Raw genomic sequence first — 16601 nt, forward strand, 5'->3', positions numbered from 1 at the left:
AAATATAAGAGTTGAAAGGGATCCAAGAAGTCATTTAGTCAATCTGCTACCTGAACAGAAATTCCTTCTCAAATGGATGTTTTCTACAACAATTTTTTTAGGAAGGTAGTATCCATGATCTCTCCTGAAGTAGTGTGTTCCCATTTGGAATTGCTCTCTTGAAAACTTTTTCATTTCTAATGAAAATCTAGCTCTCTGCATTTTTATTTATTACTCTTAGTAACAATTCTCAGACCTTTTCTTTATTCCTTTCCTGGCTCTGATCCTGACTCTCTATTTTTCACTATCAGACTCTGGCAGGGATCTCTCTTCCACATGTTTCTCTCTCATTCTATACTCAGCATCTTCCAGCTCCCTTTTAAAGTGCTATCTTCCTTTTTAGAATGTAAGCTCCATGAGAACAGGGAATGTCTTTTTTTTTTTTTTTTGTTCCCAGTACTTAGCATTGTCTCTGGTCCATAACGAGTGCTTAATAAATAAATGCCCCTTCCACGTATCTTACTTACTTTCATTAATTTTTATCTGTTATTTACAAAACCCAAAGAAACCTTGTTTGTTACAAATATATACACTTCAACTAGAAAAATTAATGTTTGATAGCATGTCTCCTTCTATATCTGTAGTCCACTATTTCTCTTCCAAAATGAGATGTTTTATTTTTTTTCCAAAATAAATGCTGTCAATTCTCTCTCTCTAGAAAGCTTCTAAGCTACTCACTTCCTTCTAGTCTTATTCACCTTGTTCTAGATGTGTTCTAGCTTGTCAAGGAAGGAAGGAAGGATGCCCTTCCTAAAATACAGCATTCCAAATACAATGCTGCAGATGTAATCTGGCCAAAGCAGGACACAGACTTATTTCCTTCCTCCTTCTGGATACTATGAAGCCTAAGATTTCATTAGCTTTTTTTTAAAACTGTCATATCATTGTGTTCATTCTTACTGAGTATCCCTTTTTTTCACATAAAATATTCTCTAGGCAAAATTCCTTCATGTAGTACTTGTGCAATTGATTATTTTAATCCATATATTATCATCTCTTCACTTTATTTTTATTGAATTCAACCCATGATCATCTTTCTGAATCCCAAATCACTAGAATGTTTACTACCAAGGTGTCCTTATATTGTAGAACACATTAGCTATGTGTTCATGAAAACTTGTGATGAAAACTATAATGGAGAGGATACAGGAGGTATATCTTTGGAAAAAGGACAGGGCCCATAAACATTGGAGACTTCTCTTTGGAGGGAAAAAAAAATCTTTCCTTGGTGGAAGCAGTGGAAAATTAACTAAGTTAAGCACTGGGGAGAACATGTGCATAGGAATCATCCTTTATTGAACATTGCCAAAATGGTATTTCATATTATCCTTCTGATTATATGTAGGTTTTAAAGCAATGCAATCATCTGTATGTGGAGCCATGGTAAGATGCATATTTGAAGGAATATAATCAAATGGAAACTTTTTACCTCTACTTAGGGGCTAAGATTTTCTTAGGACTCTTTGCTTTCAGAGTTTTGAGAAGCTGAGTGAATTTGGGAAGACTTTCAGACATAGTGAATTTGGGGTATAACCCCTTTTCTGTTTGAACAAAGCAACCATCCAGGTACAGGTCCTTATCACTTTGCATCTGCACTGGTGGCCTTTCCCTTCCTCAAATCTCTTCCTACTCTAATTTATTCTGCACTAAGCAGCTAATATTATCTCTCTAAAATGTAGAGATGATCATATCACTCCCCTCTATCTGCCATTCAATAAATTCTGGTTGTTCCCTATTACCTCAAAATCAAATATAAAATCCCTTTCTTGGTTTTCAAAGCCTTTCATAACCTGACTTGTCTACCTTTCCAATCTTTTTGTACCTTATTCATGTACTCTGAGATCCAGTGACTCCAATAGTCTCCTTTCTGTTCCTCATAGAACATTATTATTGACTGTCTCCTATGTCTGGAATTCTCTTATCTTTTCATTTCTGTCTGCCTCCTAGCTTCCCTAGCTTCCTTCAAGTTTCAGATAAAGTCCTTCTACAGGAAGCCTTTTTTAGTCTTTCTTAATTTGAATGTCTTACCTTTGTGTTTTTCCTGAATTACTGTTTGTATGTAATTTCCTCCTTTAGACCATGAGCTCTTATAAGAGCAGAAATTGGCTTTGCATTTTTGTTTTTTCTTTCCTTATATTCCTACTGCTTAGCACATAATAGACATTTAATTAATAGCTGGGGCCATATCATCTTCTGGAGAAGTAGGTGACAACTGTCTCCTGCCTGAGTGCCACAGTAACCACCAGATCTCTGACAAGTCAAGTAGAATTACAGACAGCCTTAGGCAGAGATCATCTTGTCCAATCATCTTAGTTAACAGAGGATGAAATGAAGCTTGGAATTTGTGGCAATAACGTTTATCAGAATTCCTCTAAATTCCTTCCAGACATTTCAACTTATTTATGAAGTAGCCACAGTATGGAAGTCAGACCCATGAACTTACATCAAGAAGATATGAGAAATGCCTATCTTTGAGTGATATTACCCATGGCAAAATGACCCCAATATGTGAAATATTCCCTTTGCCCTTAGTTATGACAATTCAATCAAAAATTGGCAGATAGAGATAAGTATCTCTTATGAACATTTACTGTTCAAAAGCAAATTTATCTGAGCACATGGATGACATTTCAAGAATGAGAAAGTGTGGCCTTTGAAGTGTATGCTTCAGTGGACGCTGAACTGCTTAGCTTAGATATCAACTACTTCAGTCTCTTCATTTTACAAAGAAGGAAGCTGAGTTTCAGAAAAGTTAAGTGACTTAGTCAAGGTTCCACAAGTAGTAATAAACAGAGCAATGAGTGTAACATAGATCCTTCCACTAATGACAAATCTAGTAGATTTATTACACTATACTGGTGAAGATATTGACCCTATCTTTTTAGGGGAGGATTCTATCTATAAATGATGATATTTATGGTAACTATTTGGATGTTTTTAGATCTCCCTATAAAGAGAATTTTCCTAACTTAAAGGGAACATATAGATTCATGTCTCTAGAACTGGAAGGATTTGAGGGACCAATCCTCACATTTTTACAGATGAGGAAAATGGAGGACTGAGGTAAGATCTACACAACATCATTCAGTAAGTATCTGAGGCTGAATTTGAATCCAGGTCCTTCTGACTCCAAGTTCATTGCCTCATCCACTATATCATGCTACCTTTGTTACATTAAGTATGATCTATTTTTAACCGACCTCCTCTCTCCCCTCCCGAAGCCTAATGACAAATCATCATTTTCCTTGTTTCTTTATTTTTGTTCTTGTTGGTATAAATGAATTGAGGGTACAAATTGACATTCTTTCGGTTAATAGGGGGATGAACAACTTAAGTTTCTCTACTTCCTCTAAACTTGTAGGTTAAATTAGGAGAGCAGGTGAGTAGTCATTAGACACTCCTTCCACAAGTCTGTGCTAATCTAGGCTAAGTAAACTGCTTCTGTTTATTCCTGTTTTGACAGTAGGAATTCTAAACATTTTTGTCATTGTGATGTACTATTAATATTGTTTTGGCAATGCATGGTATATTACAGGACTAAATGGAGTTTGAGGTTTCTTTCAATTTTGAGATTTGTTATTTCTGAAAAGAGCACTGGATTGGGAATCAAAGTATTGGGTTTCATTCATATCTCTGATACTGTGTCACCTCTTCTCTGTGGCCCTCAGTGTCCTTATCTGTGAAAATAAGAGGGTTGGACTACCTCCCTTCTACCTCTAAGTCCTAGGATCTTCTGAATATCTTCCTCCATTTCAAAATACCCTTTAGACTAAAACAAATCCAAATTATTTGGGCTGAGAAAATCTTTTGAAAATTTCCTGATTCTCCTCACACTGCTTGAAGATATATCAAGAAGTTATAAAATCAAGTATTGGGCCTCATAGCTTTATACTAAGGGCAAGTCTCTTATAATTACTGTAACAGTTATTATAAATGTTTATTGTGTATATTTTAATGGACATACCTATCTGCACTGAAGATAATATTTTGAAAAACTTGTATTTTGTTACATCTAGTTACACTTGAGCTTATAAACTCACAATGTGTGTGTGTTTATTTTCAAAAGTCTTATTTCTATCTCTCCTCTAGTCCCTAAAACTTCCCTTACTGTCTCTAAGGTTTTTTATTTTTTTCTAATGAAGATACTATTAAGATTATGAAAAGTTCCAGTTCACACAAGGACCAGGAGACTGGATACAAGACCATTCCTAACTAATGAAATAGGGTCTCATCATAGACAACAACCAACGGGAGAATTACTCACCTGCGGTGTGTAAGGAAACTACCACTGACGTGTCCTGAGCCATCACATCCTGGAGTGGGACATGACATACCTTCCGTCTTCACTGACTTCCAAGAGAACTGGGAGCCATTTAAGTACCCATCCTTTTGCCTTTTGGCTGCTAGAGGGCACCCTGACGCACTGCGGTGGGATGCATACTTTCCAGTTATATGACCCTGACCATCACAACCAGGAACTGGACATCTGGATAGCAGATAGATGAGATAAACTTTACTGTCTTGCCATCATATACCTGGTAGCCTCTACAACAAAGTCAAAACAACCTGACATGAAAAAAAAAAAGAACAATCATGCTCTACGGACTCAAAAAAAAAAAAAAAAAAAAAAAAAAAAAAAAAAAAGAAAAAAAAAAAAAAAAAAAAAAAGAAAGAAAGAAAGAAAGAAAGAAAAAAAAATAATAAATTGAAATCAACAAAGATGCCACCTAGTGGAATTATTAACTATATTATCTCATGGCTGGAGAGTTCTTGGAAAAGCCCCATACTTAGTAAGAAGAAAATGAGCTCCAGCTTAGATGAAGGCTTGAAATTCCTTTTGGAAAGACAATTATATTATTTTTTTAAAAAGTTCTACTCTGGAGTGGATTACTGATCTGTAGAAGGGGACAATGTAAAATTCACAGGGGATCTTGTTTAGTCTCATTATTTTCAGCTTGAAGACAGAATGGGATTAAGTTTTTAAATAAGGAGAACTGTGCTTTTTGCTTTAACATTTTGGATATCCAGAGGGCAGGAGTTGGAACACTCAACTGGGTCCTTTATGTTCCTACAGGACACTAGTGTATTGTTAGCCAGAATATATTCTTCTTGTTAAATAAGACACCCTGCAGCATCTCTATCACAGCTGATGTCCAACCATGGGCTGATGTACCACAATAGCCTGCAGCTTGTCTGATGTCCAATTCTCAGTATAAATCTAGATTCTAGAAAACATTCACCAAATGTCAATGAACTTTCTCATAATTTAATGATCATTTTTTTCCTAATTCAGTAAATCAAAGTGTTTATACTTAAGAGATATAGAACATCATGCAATTTATTAATAAAAATTAAATTACATATAGCAGAAACAATAGCTAACATTTATATGGTGTATTTTGATTTACAAGGCATGTTGACATAACTTCTTATTTGATCCTCACAGTACCTTTGAGAGGTGGATATATGAGCAAATAACACTATTTAGGTGGTGTGGTGGGTAGAGTGTTGGACCTAGGGTGAAGAAGAACTGAGTTCAAATCTGACCTTAGATACTTACTAGCTGTGTGATCCTGGGCAAATCACTTCTGTTTGCTTCAGTTTTCTCATCTGTAAATGAGGATAATAATAGCACCTACTTCCTAGCATTTTGTGAGGGTATAGTGATAAAATAATTGTATAAGTCCTAATACAGTGCCTGGCACATAGTAAGCACTATATAAATGTGAGCTATTATTATTATTTTACAATCGAGAAACACATTTTAATAATAATACAGCACGATACAACAACAATAATAATGGTTTGATTTAAATGTTACTTTAGGATTTGCAAAGTACCTTACAAATTTTGTTTTGTTTATGTTCAAAACAACCCCAGGAGGTAGGTGCTATCATCATTACTATACCCCATATTATAGGTGGAGTAATTGAGGTTCAGAGGTTCAGAGAGACCAAATCATTTGGACAAAAAGGCCATATAACTAGTAAATATCTGAAGTAGAATTCAAATTCAGAGTTTCTTAACTCTAGGTCCAGCATTCTCCCTTGGAAGTCACCCTGCCTGCCTCTATCAGAGCCATAAAATCAATGGATCTACAGTCAGGAATTCTGGATTCAAGTGGCAGTTCTGCAGCTTCCTACCTGGGACTTCCTTGGGCAAATTCTTTCATTTCCCTATACCCAGTTTTCTCATATATAAAATGAGGGAGTTGGACCAGATGTTATCTAAGAGCCCTTCTAGCACTGAATGTCTGATTCTCTCACCAATTCTTTGTCCAGGACTGCTAAACATTAGACAAACCTGCAGGTCTTTTTGATGAACATTAATTTTCTGTTGGACATTAGCCGTAATATCTATTTCTTCACTGGTACTTCTAGGTCTTTTCTCGTACTCTGCTCTTCATCTTGAAACAACTTCTCTCTCACTTATTTACTAAATTTTTAAAAGATTGGTGTAGCTGCTACTATATTTTGCTTATGGCCACTCCCAGTTTCAGGGATATTAGATTGCCTGGTCTTAAAAATAGTGAAATCTGTATTTGTGCAGTGGATATACCAGGTCTTAGCATTCTACTTACCTAATGGGCTCTTGATCCTCTTTGTCTTCTTTGCTTTGTGCTATCCTGATTCCACTTTTCTTTGCTCTTGGACAACCTGAAAGACTAATCAAGAAGGAAATTTTAAGAAAGCAATTCCTTATCCTTTATCCACTATACTTTCTTTAGCAATGTTGCTTGACTTGGATACTCTTGAAAATTCCTGGGTTTTGTCATGGAAAACCAGAAATGAAATTCCTTTGTTTAAATGAAGCTGTGAATTGTCTCATAAATTTTGGGCTGAGCTAAGTATATTTACTCAGAGAATGAGATAGTTGACCATAAAAGGAGGACTAATAACCAAATAAAGAAATCATACAGCATAAAAAGAGGAAATTTTAAGGAAATTTCAATTTCAGAGTGTAGAGATAATGATCTGGAAACCTTCTATTCTTAGGAATCCTGCTATTTATTAGCAGTTTGATCTCTGGCCCTTGCTTTCCTTTTCTATAAAACTAAGGGAGTTAGAATAAATCAGGGACTCCAAACCACTTGTTTTTTAAAAAAGATATTTTGATAACTGAATTTGAACATGAATGTTTTTCTTTGTATATTTTATTTTATGTTTTTAAAAACTATTCTAAGAAGAGGTCCATAGGCTTCACTAGATTGTTAAATCTAACCCCTTACTTCATCCTCATTGTGAGGATTCCACTCTCTCAGTTCTTTCCCAGGCCATCATGCCTTAAAGAACTACCCTCCCCTCTTTTTCCCCATCTTGAGCCTTTGCTGAACCAGCTCAACTCTCCTTTATGCTCTGCTCTAGAATCCATGACTCCTTTATTCTATCAATAAACTTGTCCTGCCTTAGATGACTTCTACGATCTATTGCTTGGATTTCTATCATGAGCTACAGTATAAAGCTGTATCTTTGTGCAGAAATTGTGATTACTGAGTTCTTTATTGCACCAACACAGTCCTTCTTTAACTGATTCATTATCTCACTCATCACAATAGGTTTTTTGAACATTTCCATCCCTCTTCAATCCTTCTATGACTTCTTTGCCACAACTGTTTGAGCCAAGAATCTTGCCAAAAATTACATTGAAAAGATTGAGACCATTTGAATGGAGTTCCTTCTTCTCTACTCTTTCACATCTTACATCACTTAGATGCCTTCCCTCACTATCTCCTCCTTCATCCCTTCCTCCCATGAAAAAGTGACCCCTTATCTTGCCAAAGAAAGTGGCCATTCCAAATGCACAAGTGATCAAATTCAACCCATCTTCTCTAACAGATTTCTCCCTCTATAATACATGCTTCCCACTAATCTTCAGTCTCATTCTTATATACTGATTACTTCTCTATTGCTTACAAAAGTAACCATGTTCCTCATATCCACTTTAGCTATCCAGTCCCACAAGTTATAATTCTATATCTCTTCTCTTTTTTTGTGATTAAACTCCTTCCTGAGGGCCACCTAAAATTGATGATTTTCCTTCCTTTCCTTTCACTTCTCTCCTCTGGCACTGATACTATTCAGGTGCAGTCTCTCTTCACCCCCTGTAGCCTTTTGGTTAGTGTCCTGTCTTTTCTCTCATTCTGGTCCATCTTCTTCTCACCTAACAAAGTGATCTTCCTGAAGCCCAAATCATATCACCTTCTTCCCACTACTCATTCAATAAACTCCACTGGTTCTCTGTTACCCTCAGGATTAAATCTAAAATACTTTTATTGCTCTTTAAAGCTCTTCATGATCTGGCTTGTTCCTATCATTCCAGTCTTCTTATGCTTTCTTCCCTCCTTATACTCTATTATCTATTAACAATGGCCTCTTTGCTGTTCCTAGCACATAACATTGGGTCTCCTGATTCTCTATTTCACTGGACGTCTCTCTTGCCTAGATTTCTATACCTCCAATGTTTCCTAGTTTTGTTCATGTCTGAGTTAAAATCCCATTTTCTGCAAGAAACTTTTTTCAGCTACCACTTGATGCTAGTGCATTTCCTCTGAGAATTCCCTCAAGTTATCTACACTTATTTATACAGAATTATTTGCATGTTGTCTCCTCCTTTAGAATATGAATTCCTTGAGGGCATCTAAGGGATTCCATTGAGAAATTTTTACCTATAAGCATTTAAAAATGCTTAACTTGAAGTATACTGATCTATTAAGATAAAAATCAGACCCTTAAGGGAAGCACATTAACAGATATTTGCTTGTGAGGGAGATCTCGCTGCGACTTCTGTCACCCCATTGATCGCCAGGGTTGATTCGGCTGATCTGGCTGGCTAGGCTGGTGTCCCCTTCCTCCCTCACAGCTCCATGTGCGTCCCTCCCGAAGCTGGGCGCTCTGTCGAAGAGGACGACCTTCCAGGGCGTCCCGTTCTTCGGTCAAGGGTATACGAGTAGCTGCGCTCCCCTGCTAGAACAACCTCCACATTAAAGATATTAATTGGTTTGGATGTGTGGGTGAAGCGGGAACAGGAAAAGGAGAGTAGAAATTTAATGAAAGTACTGAAATAATAAACCCTGGGATCTCACGTGCAGAAGGACCCTACAGATATTCTGAAGCCAGATCATACTGATGCATTCTTCTTCTTCTTCTTCTTATTTATTTATTTTTTTTATGTGAGCATTTGTACTACTGACAAACACTATAAATCTGAGCAGGGTTTTATTGTTTTGTAGACTGCCTAGATTCAAGAAAGTGAAATATTAATGATGCAGACTTTAAAAATGTGTGAGTGGCTCATCATTTTTTTTTTTTTTGAGGGTCAGTTGCTAAACATTTACCACCCCACCCCCAAGTGGAGAAATGGTTTATCAATGATGAATTTGTTTCTTTTATGCTTCAAAATAAATAGAGTTTTAAATCTATATTAAATTATGTGTGTTTAAATTCTGAAATAAATCTATTTTGTGCCATTATTTTCTGGATAAACTTTAATAGTTAAAAAATCAATCAACTAGCAAATATTTTTAAATTTCATATTATATCCCCAATACTGTGCTGGGGATATGAAGACAAATAAGGGAAACAATCTCTGTTCTTAAAGAGCTTGCATTATATTGAAATATGTGTAGAGGTGGCTTTATCCACTGCTGAAGCCTAAACATGGAGTAGAATTTTTATTTCTCCCAGATATAGGGATCTGTTCTCCAGAAGTACAAAGTTTTTTATTCCTAACTTTTTTTCTTCCCCTCACCCCCAACTTACCCTTATCCAATTCATTAAAGATTAAGTTGGTATGGCACTAGCAGATGACATGAATGAATAGTATCACAATGGGATTGCAATTTGATTTTATCACATTGCTGATATTAGTAGGGAATAAAAAGAGGCTATTGGTTTGTCTCCTACCCCATATTTATTTTTTTTTAACAACTAGATAATATTCTGGATCAAATGCTGCAGTCAGGAAGACCTGAATTCAAATCCTGTCCCAGGATTTGTACTTAATGGTTGTGATTTTGGCCAGGACTATGAGTGTCATAGTTTCCATATATACAAAATGGGGAAAATAATAGAACCCTCTCAGGGTTATTGTGAAAGTAAAATGAGATTTGTAGATTTGTATATTGCAAAATGTCATGTACCATATACAACTTATTATTTCTTTTTCTTTATTATCTGGATCACTAATCCTAGTTGTTTGTTATAAACCTTACGACAATCCTGAATCTTCCTGTGGTTTTCATTTTCTTATGGGACAAAGAATTAGGGATACTCAGAAGGTGTCTTTCTTTCTTTCTTTTTTTTTTTTTTACAATGAAATTATATGTAATTCAAAGATTGTCAGTATTTATGGTGTCTATAGAATCCTTTCTACACTTGGGTAATTACTGGCATGAAGCATAGAATACCATTAAACCCTTATGTCTCATAAGGGTAAACTTCTATGTAATTAAGCTCTGTTTTAGAAGGACTTGGCTCCAGGTAATCATGTATTGAATTATGAATTAAAAAAAATTCTCTGAAATGCTTTTTGTATGAATAAACATATATATGTGTAAACAAAAATGAATCTCATCACAAAAAAGGGGACACTGTCAAAAGTAACATATAGGTATAAAGGAAACTCATTAGTAAATTAATATTTTTTAAAAATTAACAACTTATATGGAAAAAGACATGGGATATCTAAGTGTCCCTAGTGAATTGAGTGCTTAGTCTGAAGTCAGGAATATTCATCTATGCAAATCTGGCTTTAGATACTGATTGTGTGACCCTGGTCAAGTCACTTAGCCCTATTTGCCTCAAGTTCTTGGCTAAAATGAGAAGGAAATGGCAAACTATCCTGGTATTTTTGTCAAGAAAATTCCAAATGGTGGAGCAGTAATGAACTGAACCAGCTACGTCCAGAGAAAAAACTCTGGGAGATGACTAAAAACCATTACATTGAATTCCCAACCCCTATATTTATGCCCACCTGCATTTTTGATTTCCTTCACAAGCTAATTGTACAATATTTCAGAGTCTGATTCTTTTTGTACAGCAAAATAACGTTTTGGTCATGTATACTTATTGTGTATCTAATTTATATTTTAATGTATTTAACATCTACTAGTCATCCTGCCATCTAGGGGAGGGGGTGGGGGGGTAAGAGGTGAAAAATTGGAACAAGAGGTTTAGCAATTGTTAATGCTGTAAAGTTACCCATGCATATAACCTGTAAATAAAAGGCTATTAAATAAAAATAAAAATAAAATAAAAAAAAAAGAAAATTCCAAATGGGATCACAAAAAATCAGATATGACTGAAACTACTGAATAACAAATGGAAGGAGACAAGAACAGATAATTGAAGATGAATACAAATAATCTTTTAGGAATACTTGCTACATAACCTGCCACTTCACTCTCCATCCCCTCCTGACCACAATGGAACAATGATTGTTGGGGCAAAACTTTTAGAGACTTTTAATTAAGTTTTGGAACTTGTTTTACCTGGAGAAGGAAGCAATATGATTTCAGGAATTTAGAATGTTATTTTAAATTTAAAATACTTCTTTGTTTTAATTGCCTCCAGGAGGTCTTATAGATTCAGTCAGGTCAATTAAGACAGCTGCTTCTTTTTTTGATGTTCCCTTTTCATTATATTTTCCATTTGTCTTTTTCCCCTCTATGAGTTATTAATTGCATTAATTTATAATCTTTATACATTTTAGATTGTATTCAAAATACCTCTTTGAACCTTGCTCTATAGGGGAGAAAAGTCCAGTGGAAATACTGGCCTTAGGTATTCTCTTTTGTAACTGCAGAATAAAGTCCTACTTGTTCAAGAATTGATTAGTTCAGGCTAATTAATTTTGTTAGGCAACTAGGTATTACAGTGGATAGAGTGCCAGACCTGGTGTCAGGAAGACCTGAGTTCAAATTTGGCCTGAGATACTATTAATTCTGTGGCTCTGAGTTAACTCTGTTTATCTCAGTTTCATTATCTGTAAAGTGAGCTGAAGAAGGAAATGGCAACCACTCTTTGGCATGAAAACTCTAAATGGGGCAATGAAGAGCTGGACACAACTGAATAACAATTCACTGTTAGAATTAGAATTATTGTTTTCCTTAATGGGAGCAAGAGGAAGAAGATCAAGGAAATGACAGAAAGAACTGAATGGAAAAATAAAAATGTCTTATAAAGAGAAGGCAGAACTACCTAACATTTTTTTTGCTTCTGTGTTTTCCTTACTAAGTAGAATAATTTTTGGATGAGAAAAGAGGGAACAAAACTGGTTACAGTGACTTGAAACACAAGATAAGTGAGATGGTAAGAAAATACCAAGGTGCCACCAATTAGATACAATCACAATACCTTGAGGCACTATATTCCAGGCTCCTGAAAAAAAATCATAAATGTGCTGGCCAGGCTTCTGTTAGTGACTGTTAGAAAATGGAGAAGGCACTTAAGATTAGATTTGGCCAAATGCACTAATTAAAAAAAAAGATGAGGGAAGATTTCTGAATCTTTAGATTTCTTTATTATCTGGATCACTAATCCTAGTTGTTGGAGAGATCTGGCTGCGACTTCTGTCACCCCATTGATCGCCAGGGTTGATTTGGCTGATCAAAATGGCTTTGATTTCTGAGGAAAGTCTATAATTTATTAAATAAATTTGTCAAAAGAAAACATTGATCACAAAGAACCAACATGGGTTCAACAAGAACAGGTAAATTTATTTTACCTCAGAGTACCTTCCATCTCCCAACAAAGCATTTTTATGTTATCCCTCATGTTCCAATCTTTGTAAACTGACTTCCTTCAAGTCTCAGTTAAAATTCCTTCTACAAGAAGTTTTTCTTGACTCATTTAATGCTAGTGCCATCTTTTTGCTGATAATCTCCAATGTACAATGTACATCATGTTTATACTGTTTGCATGTTTGTCTCTTCATTAGATTGTGAACTCTTTGAGAATAGGAACTTTTTTTAAACTTTCTTTGTACTTGTGGACTAAGTGATAGAAAAAAGAGAGAAGAGCATCAATGAAATATTTAAAAATATGCAAAAGAGAAATGAAAGAAGCCCAGAAAGGGAGCGACAACTAGGGAAATTTTTTGGTATCATATTAAACAATATAAACATAAAAATGCAAACTATATAAAAGAAGTACATGGTTTAATTTGCAATACTTTTCTGTTCTTTGAAAATTTAATGTTCATATTGGTTGATAGCTGTCAAGTTTATAACAATTTTTTAAAAAGAATACATCATAAACAACATGTTGATTTTTCTTGATGTACTAATTAATGTTATAAGGTTGGATTTCTATTAGTATGTAATGAAAAGGATACAAAGAAATAGAAAAGATCATTGATAAAACATTTAAAAAGACAAAGAAGAAAAACATTCAGAAACAGATACAACAGGGCAATTTTGGGATAATTCTGTTGAAGTTTATATAATTTAAAAAATTGAATGTAATAATTTTACAGATTAATATATGCACAATCTTTTTATTCTCTGTATTTTGAAAGGTTTTTGTTTGTTGAAGGTCATTTATAAAAAAGGTATTTTACCTCATTTCCTTTATTAACAAGTTTCCAGAAAAATAAATCAAATAGCTCCTTTAGTTATAAAATGCCTGAATTTAAGCAAGATATCTGACAAAATATCCCATGATATTCTTGTGAAGAAGATGGAGTGATAGGATAGATGAGAGTTTGATTAGGTAGAAACAGAACTGGTTAGTACCTCAAAAGGATAGAAATTAATGGACTACTATCAACCTGAAGAGTATTTCCCAAAAGAGCATTTTATTCATCTTTCCTTGGGCCTGTGCTATTTGCCATTTTTATTGGTAATTTAAATGAAGGAACTGATGGAATACTTATCAAATTTGTGGGTGACAAAAAGCTGACAGGGAAAGATAACATGTTGGGTGAAAGATTCAGGATTCAGGAGAAAAGATCTTGACAGACTAGAATGAAGGAGTAAATCTAATAAAAGTGAAAATTAGCAGGGGATAGTGAAAAATCCTACATTTGAACTCTTAAAAATTAACTTCACAATTACAGGTAAAGTAAGTATGGATAGATAAGGATGTGAAAAAGTCTGAGTTTTGAAAACTTCAAATTTAGTGTGAGTCAACAGTGTGATGTGGCAGCCCTCAAAAGCTAATTTAACAATAATAAGCTAATTTAATAATAATAATAGTAATAATAAGTAGAAAGAGTTTTGGACCTGGAATCAGGAAGACCTGAGTTCAAAACCTGACTCAGATACTTAATAGTTTTTTGTTTTTTTTTAAATCTTGGATAAAACCAGAAAACCTCAGCTGTCTATATGTATGTCTATATATAAATACTAACCATATATCTGCACACAGAAACAGACATGCCAATCATATGTGGCACACATAACATAATGTTATAGATAACACACATACACAAATGCAATTAAATGCTATGATAGTAATATGTTTGTATATATCTACAGAAATATATTCATACATGTCACATGCTTACATATCTGTATATATGCAGAATATTGTTACATGTATATGTATATTACCTGAACATATTCTTTATGCACATATATTTACATGCATATGTGTACATAGATATATTCATATATAAAGCTTGTTTTACTTCACTAAGAAAGCTGAGCTTGTAGCAATGGGTGGAAGTTGAAGAGATGTAGAGAAGTTTCTTAAAAATTTGTACTATCTATAAGTAGAATAGTTTTTCATCAGACTTGGAAGAGTTGGAATTCTTTAAGTAGAGACTGAATAACGAACTTTTGAGGACCTCAAAGAGGAAATTTTCAGTAAGAAATGAATTGCATTATGATTTCTGAGATTTCATTCAACTAAGATCTTGTATTTCTACACTGTTTTTCTTTGGATCTATAGCTGCTTTTATTTATCAATTTTTATTTCTTAATTATTGTTTTTTTTTCATTTTCAAGAATTGTTTGTCCCTCTTGGCTTCCCCACTGGAAAGAAAAAGAAGGCCCTTGTAACAAAATTAAGCAAAACATATAACTATATTGATCATATTAAAATATGTATCTCATTTTGCATATTAGGCAATTATCAATTTGTCAGTACAAGGGTAGTATTTTTCATCATCAGTCCTCTGGAATCATTATTTATTGTTGTATTGATCAGGTTCTTAAGTTTTTAAAAATTATTTGTTTTTAAAATGTTGATATAATAGTATAATGGTTCTTCTGATTATGCTTAACTATATTCTGTATACATACAAGTCTTCTCAGGTTTCTCAGATGTTTTTTACATCTGTTTTCATGTTTTTTACAATAATAGTATTCCATGACATTCTTATTTCATAATTTATTCAGCTATTCCCTAACTGGTGTCACTCATCTTCATTTTCAATTCCTTGCCACCACAAAAAGAATTGCTATAAATATTGTTATATGTATAGGAACTTTTTCTTCTTTGACTTTCTTAAGATATAGTTTTAATAGCGGTATTTTATAGCTTCTTTATAAAGATCCTGTTGTCATTTATGGTATGCCTTCACTACATGGGCAGTGTGTACCATACTTACTGCATCCATAATTGTTCTTTTCCATTTTTGTCCATAACTTGACATCATAATTTGAATACACGTTTACTTCCAGGTAATCAACTTGCTTCTGTTTCAGCCATGTGTGGTCACATATAAGTATTGTTGTTCAGTTATTTTGTAGTCAAAATATTTAAGGTTCAGTTTCAATATATGACCTTCCAATGAACACTTTAAATACTCATTTATTTAATCTCCCTGATGTCCATGGGACACCATAATTCAAAGGTACTGATTCTCTGGAGCCCTAGCTTTCCTTATAATCCAACTCTCACAGCCATACATTGCCACTGGAAAAACTATAGCTTTAACTATATGGACTTTTGTTGGCAAGGTGATATGTCTGCTTTTCGTTATGCTATCCTGATTTGCTATACAAAGGTTACTTCTCAGCATCAAAACACAATGCAGCATTATTGTACCTTGGTTGTCAAAGATTATATTCAGCTCATTCTGTTTGCATATGCCCCACTCTACATCATTATGCACCAACTACCTTGCTTGAATATTCTGTTGTACTTCAACTTCTTCTTTCATACAGTAAAGATATACTTGAATCAGACTTGATTAGGAGTTAAATGTTGGGATGTTCAGAAACCTCAACAATGTGTCTGAATCTATTTAAAGAAGAGGTAGTGATGTAGTTGGAATGGAGGGGGAGGAGCAGATGTCAATGAAACAAAGGATCAAGAGCAGAATCATCATGGAAAAGATCAGGGTGGAGGTGATTAAGCCAAACCTGGGTCATCCCGTAAGAATGAAAGCAAGAGCAGAAACCAATAATGAATCAAGGAATCAAAGAAGCCAAGTATAAATCATCTAAGTAGTTGTGGAACTAGTAGCTGAGTGACAGTTTGATATGTTCAACATGCATGTTTTATGCACTGATTCTGTGTGTCAACCATGTAAACTTTTGTTTAATATCTTCAATACTGATGTGGTTGGTTGTATCAGTGACACTTCTCTCAATTACACAATCAATCAACATTTAT

At 34.4% G+C, this 16601-nt stretch overlaps 1 protein-coding gene across 2 annotated transcripts in view; it reads right to left on the reverse strand.

Moving 5' to 3' along the window:
* Window positions 1-16601, reverse strand: part of MYT1L (myelin transcription factor 1 like) — a 660434-nt gene that overhangs the window by 51324 nt on the left and 592509 nt on the right. For both annotated transcript variants that reach the window (XM_031951169.1, XM_031951168.1), the window contains 2 exons: window positions 6620-6703; window positions 4304-4525 (listed from right to left, as the gene is read on the reverse strand). In XM_031951169.1, coding sequence (XP_031807029.1) covers window positions 4304-4525; window positions 6620-6703 — 306 coding nt within the window. The remainder of the gene's footprint in view (window positions 1-4303; window positions 4526-6619; window positions 6704-16601) is intronic.

This window comes from Sarcophilus harrisii, chromosome 2 (assembly GCF_902635505.1).
Source record: "Sarcophilus harrisii chromosome 2, mSarHar1.11, whole genome shotgun sequence".
Lineage (NCBI taxonomy): Eukaryota > Metazoa > Chordata > Mammalia > Dasyuromorphia > Dasyuridae > Sarcophilus > Sarcophilus harrisii.